General features: G+C 35.1%; 1 protein-coding gene across 1 annotated transcript in view; it reads right to left on the bottom strand.

Annotated features, from left to right (window-relative positions):
• The window catches only part of LOC140148466 (endosome/lysosome-associated apoptosis and autophagy regulator family member 2-like), a 62,096-nt gene extending 43,918 nt beyond the window's left edge, over nucleotides 1-18,178 (bottom strand). Inside the window, exons 1-3 of the mRNA XM_072170436.1 lie at nucleotides 17,859-18,178; nucleotides 10,715-10,838; nucleotides 1,185-1,371 (exon numbers count right to left, since the gene is read on the bottom strand). Coding sequence (XP_072026537.1) covers nucleotides 1,185-1,371; nucleotides 10,715-10,838; nucleotides 17,859-18,005 — 458 coding nt within the window. The 5' untranslated portion in view covers nucleotides 18,006-18,178. The remainder of the gene's footprint in view (nucleotides 1-1,184; nucleotides 1,372-10,714; nucleotides 10,839-17,858) is intronic.
• Nucleotides 18,179-18,540: the final 362 nt, after the last annotated feature.

Here is an 18,540-nt window from a genome sequence, read left to right as displayed (position 1 = left end):
CCTCTGTGCAATTTTATCACCATAATATCAGGTGGGGTACATTTCAAAGGCAACTGTGAGTGTTCTAAAGAGCTCAAATCCAACTTTAGCCTTTTGCCAGAACTGTCACAGTTGCCATTCAAGTTCCCATGCATTTTCCTATTCACAGTCATGGTCGACATTGTTTTGTACAAGCAATTCCATGTCGGATTGGTAGACATTTTCCTAGATCTTTGTATACATGTACATGTGTTCCAATGAATATAGCTTTACACATGTATTACTTTCTTCAACTGATCACTTGAACAAAACACAATGTGAGTCACAGTTCTGAAAGAAACGTATGCCCTACGTATCACAATAGAATCACATGACATTGACTGATCATCAATGTGTTACCATGGGAGCAGTGTTACCTCGTCACAACCAATTCACATATTTCAAATACTGTGATTACATGTTTAAAATAGATTTGAGGGAAAACCCAATATTGCTATTTTAAAATCAGCTTGAAAGAGGTAAATTTTGACTGGATTTAAAAATGTAATTTGACACTATGTATCCTTACAACCAAATTCTTGCATATTTATTTACCTATCTGTTTTATACTAATTATACATACAGGGTGTCTAAACAACTAATTCTATTGCGCATGTAACATTTCGCTATCCTGCAATCATTTTAGAGATGTGTACAATAACCAATGCTATTATCATTCAATGTTATTTTTCCAACAGATGTTTTTCTTTTTAGTACCACAATATATGAAAGTATAGGGTGGCATAAAAAACATGTTGATGTTTAAAAGTTGCCCTTTATGGCAATTATACATGGACCTCTAAAAATGTGTTGGTATTAAATCTTAATATGATCAATGGTAACAAGTTTTGAAATCTGAAACAATACATAAAATGTAGTAAGAAATGCAAAATAAAGCGCTGAAAGCAAAGCATTTTTGTTCAACTATTGACATACGTACAGGATTGTCAAATTATGGTAACATGTCAGAATATGGAATTTGTCTACACATTTATGTACCTTACTCACATTATGTACATCCAACACATAACCACAAAGGCTTTACAGATTTTGCAATGGGTTTAAAGACTTTTAAATGAGATGGGTGTATAATTGATAGCTGGCCACGATAAACATACATTGTACATGTAATGAATTAATACACATATATCACATCAAATACTCACTGATTGTCACAATTGGTTTCCATGTACCAGTCATCGTGTTCATCTGACACTGTAATGAATCCTTCTGGTAAAGTGGTCCAATCTTCAAATCTCTCGCCTCCTCCCAAGGAATAGGTTCCTGCAGGACACTTCTTACACTGCTGGGTGTTGTCTTTGTCAAGGTACTCGCCCTTGTCACAAGAGAAACCTGCGTTGGGGAAAAATTACAAAATAATGATACCAAGGTTATAGAAGAGATAATATAACATCGCATAGTCCATATTCTATTCAGGACTTTTCTACATGTATTATCTAAGACTGTTCCTTCTTGAGAGGAATCTCATCTGCAAACTAAAAGAAGAAAATAAGGCAAACCATCCACTCGATTGTAGAAATACCTCTCTACATGTATAATTGATCATGTTATTTCACATACAATACAATACTCAAACTTCTAGCTTAGGATTACGACGATTTTGACTTCAAATACACTCTATTTTTATGCATGCAATTACCCAATCTAATTTTTCCATCGTTTTAATGCGCGCCCCGAAAGTGACTTGCGTTAAAAGCCTGGGTGCTAATTAGGTCGAATACAGTAATGAATAATCTGATGGACATTTCATCCATTTATAATGAACTGTTTGGTATCTCCCATATTAAAATATATTCAGTATTTGTTTTATTATATTTTCGCATCTAAAATCAATGCAATTAATCCTTGCAGCTGGCTTTCATTGACAAGGCTATAGATAAACATAAAAAACGTACATTGAATTGCATACTGCCACTCAATGGTAACAAGAACAAGGTGTAATTTTTAAAAAAATCAAAACATGATCCATCATCTGAGCACAGTAGACTCAGATTTGCAAATAAATTGATGGATAAACTCCATAGATGCAGACATGTACTCATTCATTGGTATTTTAAAAGCAGGGCATGAAATCAACTTGAGAATTGTGCTCTCTCTGTAAATATTTCAGATCTAGTTTCATTGTTTGTTTTCAGTAAGGGACCGTTCACAAACACTTGTTAGGGGGCCTGATGCAAAAAGGAGTCCTAAAATTTTTGACTCTCCTAAGGGGGGCCTTGAAAAAAATGACAAATTTTCCTGGGAAAATTAAGTTTATGATTTTCTATGGGGTCGATGACCCATAATTTTCATGTCAAAAAGGGGGCCCTAACATTTTTGACATCTGAAAGGGGCACGAAAAATTTTCATGATGACATTTTTTGGCATCAGGCCTCCCTAATAAGTGTCTGGTCCCTAACCACTGATTTTTGTGGGTGTTTTTTTTTCAGTCTGGAACAATTCAACCAAAAACTGCACAAAGTTGTACATTTTATGAGTATTTTTTACTAGTCTCATACAGGTAGTTAATGATGTCACACAAATTGATAATAATGTGAAGGTGGGGAAATAACCAAAGTAACACTGTATTTTTGTGAGCAGGTTCGAATAACTAATCAACATACAATGTAGTGTGTAAACCTTCAAAGCAGTGAAAAACCAATCATTTAACATGGTACACTACATATCATTTTACTTCTAAAGACAATTGATACTGACACAATAATTGCATTAAAATACTAATTAGGTTGAATACATCTTTTGAAATATTCAAATTGGTTAAAAAGTGTGAAAACTGAAAATTACTATTTGACCCCAACCCTTAAACAAAGGTGTATGCAACTATAAAGGCATCATATCATTGTGTTACAATTTAACATATCATCCAATGGCCTTATATTACTCATTGCAGACAACATCAAACACAATAAAAACCTATGCTAACATTTGCACTGTGTCATTGCATTTGCATACAATACTCATGATCAACACTTGGGCTATTCTATTTTAATACATACTGCAAAATTTACAATACAATGGCATTTGAAAAGCACTATATTCAGGCAAAAACATGCAATATTTTACATGGTATATTCCTGCATGTCATCCACTAATAGCATGATGATTATCCAAGAATAGGTCATTAATTTATCCTCTCATTACATGTATATGGTGCAGATAGTAATTGTCTACTCATTAGCATAACAATGTTGCCAGAATGCATTAGTTTCACAAGTTTGTAATTGATATGATATATGGCTTTTATCCCCACAATGCTGATTTGGATAACATATGTTGTTGAATTATGACAAAGGTATGCTCTTGCTTTGTTGTGACTGATGCTTGTTCAGAATTATTTTACACCATATCGTCAGCCTACAATGCTAATTGCGTAAGTCATTTTGTGTAATTTTGAAAACAAAGAACAAAATGTGGTTCAATTATGCAGCAGTTGTAAACGTAATCACTCTAATTATTTCCGATTATTCCTTTTTTGTATCATTATCATTTTAATGTTCTTGTGCAAAGATTGGTGAATAAATATATATAATTGCATGCTTGAACCATATTTTGAAAAAAAAATTTGATCCATGATGCAAACTATTATAGCCCTCTAACCCACCCCAACCTACGACATGTATAACTATACAAACCCACCCAAGCCCAACCAACCTTTAACCTAACCCAAAACCCTTGCCCTTACTAAGGCTGGCATTTTCGGGTGGGCTTGCGGGTACCCGCCCGAGATTTATTTTTTCGTTTTTCGGTTTTGTAGTGTCCCTGGACCTAGACCTAAATGCTAGGATCATTCATGGTTGAACTAAAAAAAAAATTGAATTTTGATGGTGTTTTGTGTTTTTAATATGAAAATTGATAATTTGTTTTCATGTCATACTCTATTAATGATATCAAAATGCATTCAAATTCAATGCATTTTGATATCATTTAAATAGATAATGACATGAAAACAAATTATCAATTTTAATATTAAAAACACAAAACATTGTGCAAATTTTTATTTTTTTAGGTCAACCATGAATGATCCTAGCACTTTAGGTCCAGGGACACTAAAAAATCGAAAAATAACTTTAAAAAAAAACCTTTTTTTTTTTAAATTTTTTTTTCAAAATTGGATAAAATTACTTGAGTCGGCAGGTTTTTACATGGTCGGTCGGGATACCGGAAACCAAACATTATTTTTTTTAGGCCTTAGCGTAGTAGGCTGATGATATGATCCATGTAATAAATCACTTTTGGTGAATATGATGACACTACATATATATTTATTATGGTTCACTTTAAAATCTCTCTTTTTTTTATAGTAAAATTGAATCTGCAATTCTATTTCTCTATTTCTAATTCTCTGTTAAAATTCTAGAGAGCAGATGAAATCATATCAGTTGAAAACTGGTTCACAACACTAATCATGATCAGATCAATAATGATCATAATATAATCATGAAATGTTTAACACATGAGGTGTTTTAGTGTCTGTAATTATCCAGGTAACACATACATGCACGGACAGGCTGAACATTTGGATCAATAGATCACATTACGTGTAGGTTTCACACCAAAAAAATATAATCTAATTTAAGCCCTGCCCCCCCCATTCCGTGCATCCGTGGGTATTCATGCTTGTCGAAAATATTGCGAAATAAGGGGTGATTCAGATGAAGAAATGTGATTCATGAAACACAAAAAGGGTGTTTTTCAAACCACATGTTCATGAAATTTAAAAAGGATATATTTTCATGAGCACATATGGACGGACAGTGCAAAAACAGTATGCAGAGGTGTATACATGAAAGTGACTACACTTTTACACTTTAAAAGAGCTGCCCAAAGCTGCCCAAAGAGTTGTGTTCATATTAAATGTAGATGAATGCATAATGTCAAAGTTCAAACAAAACAAATAACTATTGAAATTCAGTTGACAGCAATTTTTCCTAATTGCCCAGCATACTAATTATGCTGTCTTCAGTAGATAGCAGATAAGCCATACATTCCTCAAATTATGCTCAAAATAAGTTAATTAGATGCAAATCATATTAACTAGAGTACAATCAGGCAAATGTCAGATCATGCAGGTGTGAACATGCTGAACTTGCTCTCCCTTATTCATAATCTTTTATTTTCACATTTTCATAAGGCCAAAAAAAAAAGGTTTGTCTCAAAGCTCGTGAGAAATTTTAAAAACAAATGCAAAATGCGTTTTTTTTTTTGGGTTTTTTTTATTCCCGACTTTTTTCATGGTATTTTGAGAAAAAGGTCTGATTTTCTCCAATTTTTTCTGGAAAAAAATAAAAAAATTTCTTTTTTGTCAAATCGTGCGATTTTACAAACGCGCACGCAAGCTTTGAGACAAACCTTTTTTTTATGGCCTAACCATATTTCATCTCAAGAACCACAAGCACTTCAGAAGTTAACAAATTTAAGTTTCTAAAAGAAGGTTTGCACATGCAATTTTCAAAAGTTTCCAAAGGGAAATAATAATCTGACCAACCTCCTGACCTTTTCCGCATCACCATCATAAAGCATGGCTAAACCCAGACTGGAGTAAACATGGTTGAAACTGCATAATTGATATTAAGTGACAACTATGCGTCTACTGTCCCAGTTGCATTAAATAGTGTTCTCCATCATCCCACATACATCTTGTCTCCCCATTCTTGCTCAACAACAATCTGTGCAATAAGGGCTTGTAATGTACACATTTCCTTCAGTTAATCTTTTAGAGGAAACAACCCTACATAATGGATTTTTTTTTTCATTTTGGCTGGTTCACTACAAAATGTCTGATTGTGTATATTTTTTCAATTAGTAGTTAATACTATTTTATTTCAATCCAACAAGTTTACATAATTATCAGATATTTGAGCCAAATAGTCACAAGCAGACCAGAAAAAAAAAAGGGAATCTGGGAAGCTCCTTGTCTGCAAATTTTGTGTTCTAGGCGGAAATCCAGCTTCTTTAGATAAAGAAACACATAAGAAATGGTGGGAAACGCTGCCCTGCAGGAGGGAAATATGGCTTGGCTTGCCGGTAAATAAACATTTTTTTCCAAGCCTGCTCACAAGTGGTATTCTGTCACAACAGCAACAGAAAAATTAATGTGAATTTTGATTGGTTTTCAGCATGCAGAATGAGCAAATTTAAGGAATGAAACATTGTAATTTTAAAGTACAGTAATTTGGATTGGGGAACAGACTTTTGAATTGTACAATGTTGTATGTGAAGTCAGTTGGCGCTGCTCTTTTAAATGTCCATTATCACTTCTTGCATCTTTTTCCATCTTTGTCAAACTTGTGAAGTGCTTCTATCTGGCTTCCTACTTTGAAATGAAGCATTACTTTTTTCTGTTTGTGTTGTTCTTTGTCGGCTTTTGTTAGTAGTCATGCTCTCCAACAGCTTTTGTTAGTACTCACATAATTAAATATATATGGAATGCCAATTAATGGTGTTTTCCTCTGTTCCTATCTCCCTTGTTCATGCTTTGTACAAAATACTGCTAGTTGGCTTCAATTTTATTTTTTACTCTCATTTGACTTTGAAAAAAAAATGTTGTGCTGTTTTATGATGAATACAGATGGCTACCTACCTGACAGCAGAAACAAAAGGAGTTACAAAAAATAAACCCCAAGTGAATCTACCTTGTTTCAACAAAAGAGATGCAAAATGACAAAAGCTTAAACCTTATTTATTCAACACTCACAATTTCACTACTTTAGTTTAATCTCTATTTCTAAAGAAAATTTTATGTACATGTAGTGGATGAATATCTCATAAAAAGACTTGACTTGCCTAGCAACTCAATTTGCACCAGATCCACCTGTCTTGCAACAATATATTGTAAAATGTGTACTTTATCTTAGTTGAATTTTGCACAGTGTATAGATTTGATCAATTAAATAACAGAAAATATATTATCTTTGCTTTTGAAAAGTTCAGAAATAAGACAATGTCTAGATTTGTAAAATTAAGCCCATGTGAAAATGTCAGTTGTTTGTATGAATTCGTAAAATATAAAGCACCTGCCAAATTAAGTGAAATGTGTCGTATTTATGCAAGATTGCAGGTGTACATTGTAAGACTAAGAGGCTAACATTAGAGTTGGTCCATTCCTACAATGCAGATTGATCTCAAGAAAGAATCAATGTAGCTTGTTTTATCACGTGGCAGGATCACATATTTGCATGTTCTACATTTGATTCTTAGGTAACTATCATTGTACACAGGTCTACTCCTTTCTTTGAACTTCAATTTTACATTGATCCTGTTCAGCTCTGTAAATCTCCCAAATGGATTTTGAGAGCATTTGAATTGCATGGAATGTAATGTGATGTTGAGTAACTTAATACAATATCTCGATCCTGAAAGCATTTTGCCAAAACGTACACATTCACAACAGGCTTCTCTGCTCTTTACAATGCACCCGATGAATATGGATTGGATATACTTTCCAAATTAAAAAAGGATAAAATAAAGAATTTATTAATAAATTTGCATCACATGACCCATTTCATAAAAAAAATTAACAAATGAAAGAGAACTCATCTTTTATTTTGATACACAGGATTTATACATAGCATGGCAATGACCTTATTCTTCTGAAGAGACAGCAGACAACTACATGCATTGAACTACAAACATGTACATGTATGGGTTTATTCTGTTCATAATGGCATCCAGATACACAAAACAAAAGTCCATTTTTAAATATTCTCACCTACACGTATCTCATAAAAAGAATACATTTTATGTACTTTTTAAAATTGATACTTAAAAGTATCAATTTTGACTCGCTCACATCTCATGGACCCTTTGGTGATAAATATGGTGAATATTCACTGCACATCAATATACATTTTTGTACAAGGATCACCATATACCCAAAAGATGGGTATACCTATACCTGTATGGCCATATCAACTTTTATTTCCAATTTCAAAATCTGTTTTCTCTTAATAAAACATCCCGGAATTGTTCTTTTAAAACCATCAAGTACAGCTTTTTATAAATGTGATTTGACAAAGGAAGCTTTACATAATATATTCTCAGAACCTACGCAGTACCATCCACTCAATATGTACTGGTACTGGCAGCTTTTATTACGTATGTAAGATATCAAGCCTAGATGATATGACTCACAAACCACGTGCACTATGCCCATATGGAGTGCGGAATAAAAACTTGCTAGCCCAGCTGCATTTGCTCAGCTGATAAGTTGCATAAAATATTCAATGTCCTATTTGCCTCGATGCTACTCCCTCGCACTACGTTATATCATCTAGCTGATGAGCAGCCACATTTGTTCACTGATCAGTTGCCATTGAAGGAGACTACCGGTACAGTTTTCTTGATACATTTAAATATTTGTTTCAGTTTTGAGACTGGGATATGATATGATGAGCCGAGTCTAGTTCTGGTTACAAATTGATTGGTTAAATAACCAATTAACCATACTGCAACAGTTGAAACTGGTTGGTCATTTCATATGATTGGCCCCTCCTAAAGGAACATATAATTTGTACATTATAAAACAGTCCCAAAATCACAAAAATCACCAAAAATAGGGACACATATGATATCTAAGGAGTTTGGTTAATATTTTTTGGTCAATTGTTTTACTGTTTTTATTTAAAAAAAACATTAAAGCCCATGTCAAAGGATTTTTTGCAATAACTACCCATTTGTACATGTATGGCACAGCCCAACTGGTATGTGTCATGGGCTCTGCCTCACCTCTGTTTTGGAATGGGTTTTGTTTTCTTTTTCATTCTTTCTTTCTTTCTTTCTTCACATACATAATGTGACCTGCACAGTACAAATCTATTTCTTGTAAATGACTACAAAATTATGCATAAAGGTCATGAAAATACATGTCCTTGTCATTGACATCATCATTAAATTCAATTCATTAACGGTTTTCTGAAAGACATGTACTCAGATCTAATGCATCAGTGAACACAATTTTAATAACAACCAGTAAATATTTGAGTACCGTACAAAATGTAATGACAATTAATAATAAACTGTATGGACTCCCCGGCTTATATTGGCAACAAATTTTCAACCAGAACAAATGAATTTTACTGGTTTTCATACAATTTCCACCTTAGGCTTTATGCAATCTGCAATGTTTTACTGCCAGTATATTTTTGCAATAATAAAATTTTATATGATATAGGCTAGATCATATTGGTGCAGAATTCTAGATCCTGCTATTGTACAAAAATCATGGGTTGCTTTGTGTTTGCACTTGTCATCTGGAACTTTTGTACAGTATGTACTTGTATTCTGCAAATTGAGTATTCTGGGTATTATACAGAAACAATGTCTGCAATCTGCAATTCTGCAGGCTACAATGCACACAGTTTAAATTATTCTTATAATTATACGAGTATGGCAACAATTTACTGATTGCTCAATAATATCAGGACAAGCAGATAAATTACAGAGAAAAAGAATTATTACAATTAGAGCTGATGCTTCATTCTCACACTGTACATGTTCATTTGTGCAATCACTTGTGCTGATTGAAACGAAATGTGATGTGATCAAGGTAATTGAGTATCACTAATATTGATTTTGAGATTCTGCCAACAGTGTTCAACTAAATTGTATTCTATTGTTCTGAGCAACACTAAAATGACCATATTGTAATGGAGTTATCATCAAAATAAAGCTCTGTAAAAAGGGCACATGTATATGAACTTACAAACTGAATTTTGTCAAACAACTAATTTTGCTTGATTGCATTATGTTTTGAATTAGCATGCAATCAATTCATGGACAGAATGTGTCTGCTACATATGTATATTGTGGTGTGTATGCTTGTCAAGATAAAGAAAATACCCCCCTTTTTTCATTATCAAATCACATATGACTGGGGTTTATTACTTTGAGTCTTTGACATATGTAGAAGAGTAATACAAGGTTGTTCTTAGTCTCGTTTCCTTCCCCCCTGCTTTTGTAATTGATAACCAGCACTATACCCTCAATCTTATTCTATGGGATGAAAAATTATGTTGATGCCTTGTAACTCCACCCACTCTCAAATACCCCCACCACCACTACCCCTACCCTAGCATACCACCACACCCTACTTCACTACAAACTACCTTACCATGCCAGTACCCCACTACAACCCCAGGCTACAACCTTATTCACCACCCTACCCCATTATCCTAAACTCCTACCCTACCATACCCTACACCATTTCCCCCACCCTACTCCATTAGCCCAACCATCTTACCCCATTATACGCATCTCATTACCCCACCACCCTACCCCACCCTTATTCCTTGCCCCATTACTTGTACCCTCACCACCTTGCCCCACTAGCCTAACCACCCTACTCCACCAACTGCTCCCACCACCTTGCCCTCTACTTACATGTATGCTACACTACCCTGCGTTACCACAACCCTACAACCCCAACCACCCTACCCTACCCCTACCCCCCCCCACACACACACCCCTACCCCTACAATCATGATCCTGTCCCAACACTATACCCCAGGTTATTTGGCTTCATAGGCATAAATTTTAAGCAAATGAACCAACTTATTTATCATTTTTTGCATCATTTTAAAAATCTAATTTAAACCCCACCAAGTTTCAGCATCATAGCCCTTGCAATTCTCACGATAACATATTCACAACCCACATCCACACACACTTATGGACTTACCACAATCAACAGCTCTGACAGGTGCATCAGGTGCACCTCCTTTGCAATGGTCTGGCTCTGGGACTTGAACCCGCCATCTCACACCTGCATCATCACAGTCTGTGTAGGTGTAGTGAAAATCAGCCTGTAATGAAAAACATAGGGTATCATTTATCATCAGCTGATGTAAAAGTTAAAACTGTGCTCTCATACATACAATTGCTCCTCAAAAATACAACCACCTCATCTTGCATGTTGCATTTTCTGTATTATAGTTTGTAATCTGTGGGCAGCAGAGACTACTCCCCATTCCAGAAAAATACAGAACTAATTTTTTTGGATTAAAAAAATTTATCCTGTTTTGCCAAATGAAACATAGCTAAATCGTAATCCTTTAGTTAGTCCTAACTGGTAATGAAAGTAAAATTTTAATATTTGGTCAATTTTTGGAAATAAGGCATTTTCCGACCTTTTTCATACTCTGTGACAATCAAGCCCAAAGACTTGAACAAAGACTAATTTCAAGTTCTGCATTCTAATTTTCCAATCTTTTTCATAACCAGTTAGCAAAAATAACATATAATATTAAAATTTTGAGCTAACTCTTACCCAATACTCAAGATTTTGAATGCTTAGACTAGTGCCAAGTCTTACAATTTTGTGACTACAATTGTAAGAAAACATGCAAAATTGCATGTTTTTGGACCATTTCCCCTCAAATTGCAAAAATATTAAAATTTATATTGCCAGTTAGGACTAACTAAAGGATTAGGATTTAGCTATGTTTCATTTGGCAAAACGGGATATTTTTTTAATCCAAAAAAAATAGTTCTGTATTTTTCTGGAATAGGGAGTAAGGACAGCCCAAATTGACAAAATCTGAAGATTTTTAAATAGAATCACACAATACAAAATGTACAAGATTATGATCAAAAATATAACTTGATTGCTGAAATGTCTTGTTGCTTGCATGAATCATTGCATAAATCAGAGAATTATGTAACAGTGGCCTTTACACAAAACCCATTATTGAAATCAACCCCGATTGTCAGGAGATGAAAGACCCTACATCTTTCTCCGTTTTATGTTCAATAGCAAGTGACACATCCATGGCATTCCACGCCCTTTCGTTCAGCAGGATTTTAAACCTCTGCATTTCCCGTACAAAACTAGACAATTTGTATTTACATCCACACATCTGCTTTTCATTGTTCAGAAAATTTGCTCACTCATGTTGCAAAATAGTTGGTGAAAAAAAAGAAAAACTAGATCTACGATACCTTGTGCTCACAGAGCACGACCCTTAGCCAGTGATGTTTGATATGTTTCGGTTTTGTTGATAACCGGAAGTGATCCTTAATTACCTTTGACCCCGCAAAAATATTACATAGTGCTTAGGATGTCATAATGAATATTCCTGGTGAATTCCAGCTTAATCGGAACTTATACATGGATTTTGATTTTTTTTAAATTTTTGATTGACCTTTTGACCCCCTTAATGAGCTTTGACCTCAATGAAAAAAAAACCTAATGTACACCGACAAAATGCATTGTTCCAATTTTAATTTAAAAATTCTACTATGTTTAGTTATTGAGATAAAAATTCTTGAAGTTATTTAGCTAAAAACAGGAAGTGACCCCTTAATGACCTTTGACCCCCAAAATAAAAATACCATGCATACATCAGGTAACACTGATTCATGTATGATGATTATATTACTCTGGTCTGTTTACATTTTGAGATAAAATTTTTTTTTTAATTTTTGATAATTTTGGTTTTTGACCGAAGTAACCCCTTAATGACCTTTGACCCCAAAACTGTAGGCATCCTAAAGACCCGGCTAGTAGCGATGCATGTGTGCTAATAGCGACTCTCTGCTATGTAATTTGTAAAGACAGTGATTTTTTGAATATTTTTACAAATTTTTCAGACTTTTACCGAAGTGACCCCTTAATGACCTTTGATTCCAATTTTATGGTATAACTTTTGGACACTGGCTATAGATGATGCATGTGTGTAAGTGACGTCACGATGCTATGTAATATGTGGAAGGAGAAGCATTTTTAGTGAAAATCCCGTTTTTGGCCATTGACCGGAAGTGGATGACCTTTGACCGGAAATAGTCATCTGACATTTGTGGCAACACCCAATGGTCCTACTGACTAACTATGATCAATATGGCTCAAAGCATGTGGCTACGATGGCTGATTATGATGTTGACAGAAGAAGAAAGAAGAAGAAGAAAGAACGCGGTAAAAAGAAAGCCTTAGCCGTGAAACTGGCTAAGGCAAAGAAACAAAAGGTTGATACTGGTCAATATAACTTACATGTATAAGGTTTTATTATACCAGGTGCCAAACATCTTTTCTTCAGGTACCCTTTTTATTGAAACTTCCTGACCCCCACCACCTTTTACCATTTGGATCCGGAAGCAATTTCACACTATCTTTACTGCTTACGGTAATATTTGTGGACTTCACATGACCGGGTGGTGAGTAGGCCTGGCATTTTGGGTAATTTTGTACCCGGTACCAAGCATTTTTCGGGCGGGTAACGGGTACCAAATTGCAAAAAAGAAGAAACAAATTTTTTTAAATTTTTTTTTAAGTTTTTAATTTTTTCGGTTTTGTGGTGTCCCTGGACCTAGACCTAAATGCTAGGATCATTCATGGTTGACCTAAAAAAAAAAAATTAAAAAAAAAAAAATCAAGATGTTTTGTTATTTTTAATATGAAAATTGATAATTTGTATTCATGTCATAGTCTATTAATGATAGATATAGTGCAGGCATGAGACTGCACTTTCCTAAAAAAAACTGAAAAAACTGAAAATGCGCGTGAAATTGGGCAAAAAGTACCAAAAACAGGCTGAAATTAAATAAAGTTGCGGAAATTTTGACTATAAAAAAAACTGAATTCAGTTTTTAAACTGAAAATTCTCATGCCTGATAGTGTATACTGTATTCAAAGTTCGGTCGATCCTTCATGTAATTATTTCGTGTAAGCTAATCCTAACCCTAACCCTAACCCTAATCCTAACCCTAAACTAACCCTAACCCTAATTTCGTGTATAATTACATGTCTACCCACCCCTCTCCAATCTCCCTTGGAGACGAAGATGTGATACTCTGTCAAAGACTTTACTAAAATCTAGCAATACATGTATGACGTCTGCTTGACCTCGATGTTGAAGCGTAGAATCCCAATCATGAGACCTGTACGGTACCGTTGCCATGGAAATATCATACATACTGATGTTCATGTACTAAAGATCCCCTGAAGATGAAAACATTTAATACAGTATGTCTAGAGCTAATACTTTCCCAAATATTAAGTGTTTTTTTCTAAAACCAGTTTTGATGGTGTTAGGCCCTTCTTCCTCCCAGATATTCCAATTTTATTCTGCTGCTGAAATTGTCATGGAAATAAGTCATGGATGACACTAGAACTTCAGCACTGGATGTTGTGGTTGATACTACTGGTGCGAACGGGGAAAATGATGAATGGTACATGTAGGCCTATAGATTTTGCAGGGACAATTTTCCAGTCATTTGAGGATCCATAGCATTACTACAATAAGTTCTTCTTGCAGCCTGAATCCATTTGGATCAATGAAATGATTGATGGATGAGGGTGTAATGATAATCGAAAATCAGATATCATGTCAGAATGCTCGAGTGCGTTGCTATCATTTTTTGGTCAGACAGCGGTGCAATTTTTTGCACCGGAGGTTATTTATTCTGATGTTGAAATTTGGATGAAAGTTATTTCAATGAGTCAACTGTATCTTTTTGAGCAAGATTTGCTTATTTTGGACAGTCTAAAATTTTGCTAAAGTGTAATTTTAGCAAGATTTTTTATGCGATCGCCTGTCGTGATCAGCTGTGTTTGCTTCTGAACTTCCATTGCTTTACACAGTGTCATGCTTCAGCGAATCCGACTAGATTTTGAATGCAATGGTCTCTAGCCTAAAATTCTTGGCTAGTCTTCTCGAGCAATACCAGATGTATTGAACTTCATTAAGAACTTTTTGGATGGACATACTCAGTATGTTCTTCTTTAAAAATTCCAGTTACAATAATAAAAGTGCTGTGTATGTGTCGCCGCAGTTAAGTGTGCATTAGTGTACATCTGTACTTACCCGTCGGAACGAGAAAATCCTTACTCTACAAATGATTGCAAATTACCCGGGCAAATTACACATTTGTATTTATTTATTTATTTATTTATTTATTCTTTATTGAGGGTTATATACTGCTTCAGTGACAAGCACTTCTTTTCAAGCAGGCCCTCATTGTATACATGTTATAGCAACAAAATATATTACGATACATTATATTTACAAAATATCATATGTCCAGTATTTACAATGTATTACAAATAAGTATAATGGTACAAGATAAATATAAATACCATGATTCAAAATACAGAATTTACAATAATTACATTTATATACAAAAATCAAGCAAGCAAATGAACAAAATGTTAATGTAGATAAAGACAGGTCTAAATTTCTTTAATTTTTGACTGAAATTGGCCTAAAAGTCATATTTTCCATCTGAGCTCTTACTGTCGGTGGCAAAGAATTCCATGCATAGGCTGCCCTGACGTGAAAAGTATGTTGACCTGAATTTGATTTAAATTTTGGTACAATCAATGTATTAGAAGTATGATTTCTAGTCAAATTACTAGTTATCACTACAAAATATGAAATGAAAACTCAGGAAAGCAATGTATGAATATGGATAGGTCAAACAGGTTGTCAATTATTGTCAATATTAATATTTTGCGACATATACAAAAATGAAAACAATTTACACTGGAGACACCGTAAGGTAAGGCATCAAGATGAGAACAAGTCCTCAAGGCTCAAACGTTCAAAATTTGTAGTTTATACCGGGGTTTATATACTAGTACCGATACCGGTAGGCACTACAATTCTGTTGGTCGGACATCCGGGCATGAACTGGCTGACAATAGAACTGGAGTGAAAACAACATTTGCATTCACTGAACTCTTGAGTGTATCACAAGCTATATCCAGTGTGGTAAATAAGCAAAAATTACCACGGGCCATTTGGGCCCTTGTTCTTGAATCTTTGGGGGCCCTCACAAACTTTTGCGGGCCCGAATAAATTGACTTAAGTTTCTAAATTCTAAACTTGAATTTACAAAGTCAAAACATACTAAATTAGCAAATATTTTTACAGAAAATATATTTAAATTTACCAAAATAAAGTTGGAAGTAGTAATTTCCCAGCTAAGAAACTCACAGTCAACGTAAAATAAGCCTATCCCCAGGGCAGTGCCGTCAGCCAGAGTAGGCCTGCACATGTTGACGACATTGTGTGATTATGATGGACATCAGCTGGGGGAAATCCAGGAATGTTGTGTTTCGAGAACTTTTAGATCCTTCAAATTTCAGCAAAGAGTAAGCTGAAACCATAGCCAATATTTTATTTTGGTAGTGAAAATACAGAAACATCCCAAAATCATGGTCTTTTATTGATGTAAACGTCACCAGATGACCTCTTGAAAACCTCAGAAAGTTGGAACACAGGTGTGATCTAAAAATAGATGAGCATCATTGAGCCTTAGTCTCCACAGCAGCCAGTTTGGTTCCGCTCCCTCCACACAAACAGTCTGCCAATGATCACGAACTGGTCCTTTTTGATTCGCTAACGGTTTTCTGCCGGCGTCATCCAGCTTGACGTCAAACAAAGCTTTCAATTGGTCGATCGGCTAGACGGCTACTTTATTATTCATGAGCAAGTTTGACCCGCCATCTCGCCAGCTGACTGAGGTCAATCAAGTTCCCGTATGTACAGCTCTACGGCTACATTTGTGTAGCTAATCAGAAACGGCGTTATAAGTGGCAATTGGCAGACTGTTTGTGTGGAGGGAGCGTAACCAAACTGGCTGTGGAGGAGACTACATTGAGCCTGAGCCATTCCATTTTTTACAGGGGATCTTGGATCTTGGATTGGTAAACCTCCTAAATACTCCTGGGGAGTTTAAACTGGAGGTGTTCAAGGTATAAAAAGTGTTTCAAATAAATATAGTTTTGGCTGGCCCAAGTGGACATTTTTGTGCGAATAATATTCTTAATATTAGTTTTACCAGTATAATTTTGTTGTCTTACTATTTACATGTATACCCCGGTATCTTGAAAGTGCACACAAACAAAATTATGACTTATTTTTATTTACTTTACTCAATTTTGGAAATACTGGTTCACCCCCATAGTTGGACCTTTAAACACGAAGGATGTTTCAATATTATACAACAAGAAGCATGGCGACCTGGCATTTGTGAAGTTCTCAGGCAAAATCATGTTGATTTTGGCATAAGAGCATGGAAAATAAACACATTTCTTGAAAATATGCATTTAAAATGAATCTCCATTATGAATTAGCGTAGTATGGACGATGTCTTGGAAGATTTTTTGTATTTTCAGTCCTGTTTTTCAGTAAGCTTAAATTTATAAATTTACATTTTTTTCACGGGCCAGGAGGGCCTGCATGGCACATTTTCATCGGGCCCGCATTGCTTTTCACGGGCTACGGGCCCGCCTTATTTACTACGCTGAAGCTATCACACTATTGTGTCAGGTTCGACTCTCTGCAAATAAAAATATGCGATAAGTTGTTTTCACTCCAATGGCAATGCATGAACGTGGCCCTAGTTGTACTGTAGTAACTACAAATTTCGAACATTTGAGGACTTGTTCTCAAGTTGTAGGTACTCCCGTAGGGTGCCTCCAGGGTTTTATTTTGGCAAGTTTGCATTAGCATATCTAGTAAAATACTCACTTTAGAAACCTGTGTCACTGATGTATCTGTGATTGCTCAACTTATTCTACGCATCAGCTTTTGTCCAAAGAAATATTTTAAAAGATGATTTCCGAGCGATTTTTATGAGCAGCGAAAAGTCCATGTACATGTGAATATGGTGATGAATACACGCTAAATCGCAGCGACACATACCCATAGTTCCTTGGAACTCACGGTCTGAGCTGTGAGTTCCAATTATTGGAACTAGACGTGGCCCCGACCGAGAGAATACAACTGTTTTTCATCATTCATATTCATGTTCAATGGCTATCACTGCAAATCAAGCACATCAATAACACCTATAATAGCAACAACATATATTGAAAAACTTACGGGGTGACAGGTCGGCAAAGCCTTTCCCTTTTTGCTCTCAGTTTGAACATCAGCTAGAACAAACAGCTGCTGTTGCAACAGCATTGCAGTCAGCACAAATCCAACGACGTGAAAACCCATCCAACTGCTGGGTAAATTTGAGCCCATTATCCCTCGTAGTGTAATTATTATTGTTTAAATGTTATTACCACCTTAAGAGAAAACACTTTGTAAATTAAATACCCTGCTTTTTAAAGCTATCTTTGTTTGAAGAGTTAAACATCAACACATTTTTAGCTCATATCTGTTCCTGGGCTTCGGAAAATGTCGATGATGGCAAGTCGAGAAGGACTTTAAATTTAGAATGGATACGTTTAAAGAAGAGCCTTGCCCAATGCAAGTAAAACTGTTTTCTGTTAAATTTGTTGTTGTTGTTTTATTAAACAGAACAGGACAATGATTACTCCAAAATGTCATTAAGTACGTCCATACCGATAGCTAACATATTATTTAGACCTACTAACTGAGACAAATCAACAGAATATCCCGGGCATAAAATTCGTATGCCTTTAAGTATATTCATTTTATTTTGTACATGTTTCTGGTCTTTCTAGACTGTTTTGCAGAGATGCAGATGAGATAATTTTTTCATGATTGAAGGGAGGGGGCGCGGTTGCAGTCAAGTCCCTGATCAGGCCCTGTG

This window comes from Amphiura filiformis, chromosome 3, assembly GCF_039555335.1.
Source record: "Amphiura filiformis chromosome 3, Afil_fr2py, whole genome shotgun sequence".
In the NCBI taxonomy this organism is placed as follows: domain Eukaryota; kingdom Metazoa; phylum Echinodermata; class Ophiuroidea; order Amphilepidida; family Amphiuridae; genus Amphiura; species Amphiura filiformis.
This window is presented reverse-complemented; position numbering and strand designations above follow the sequence as displayed.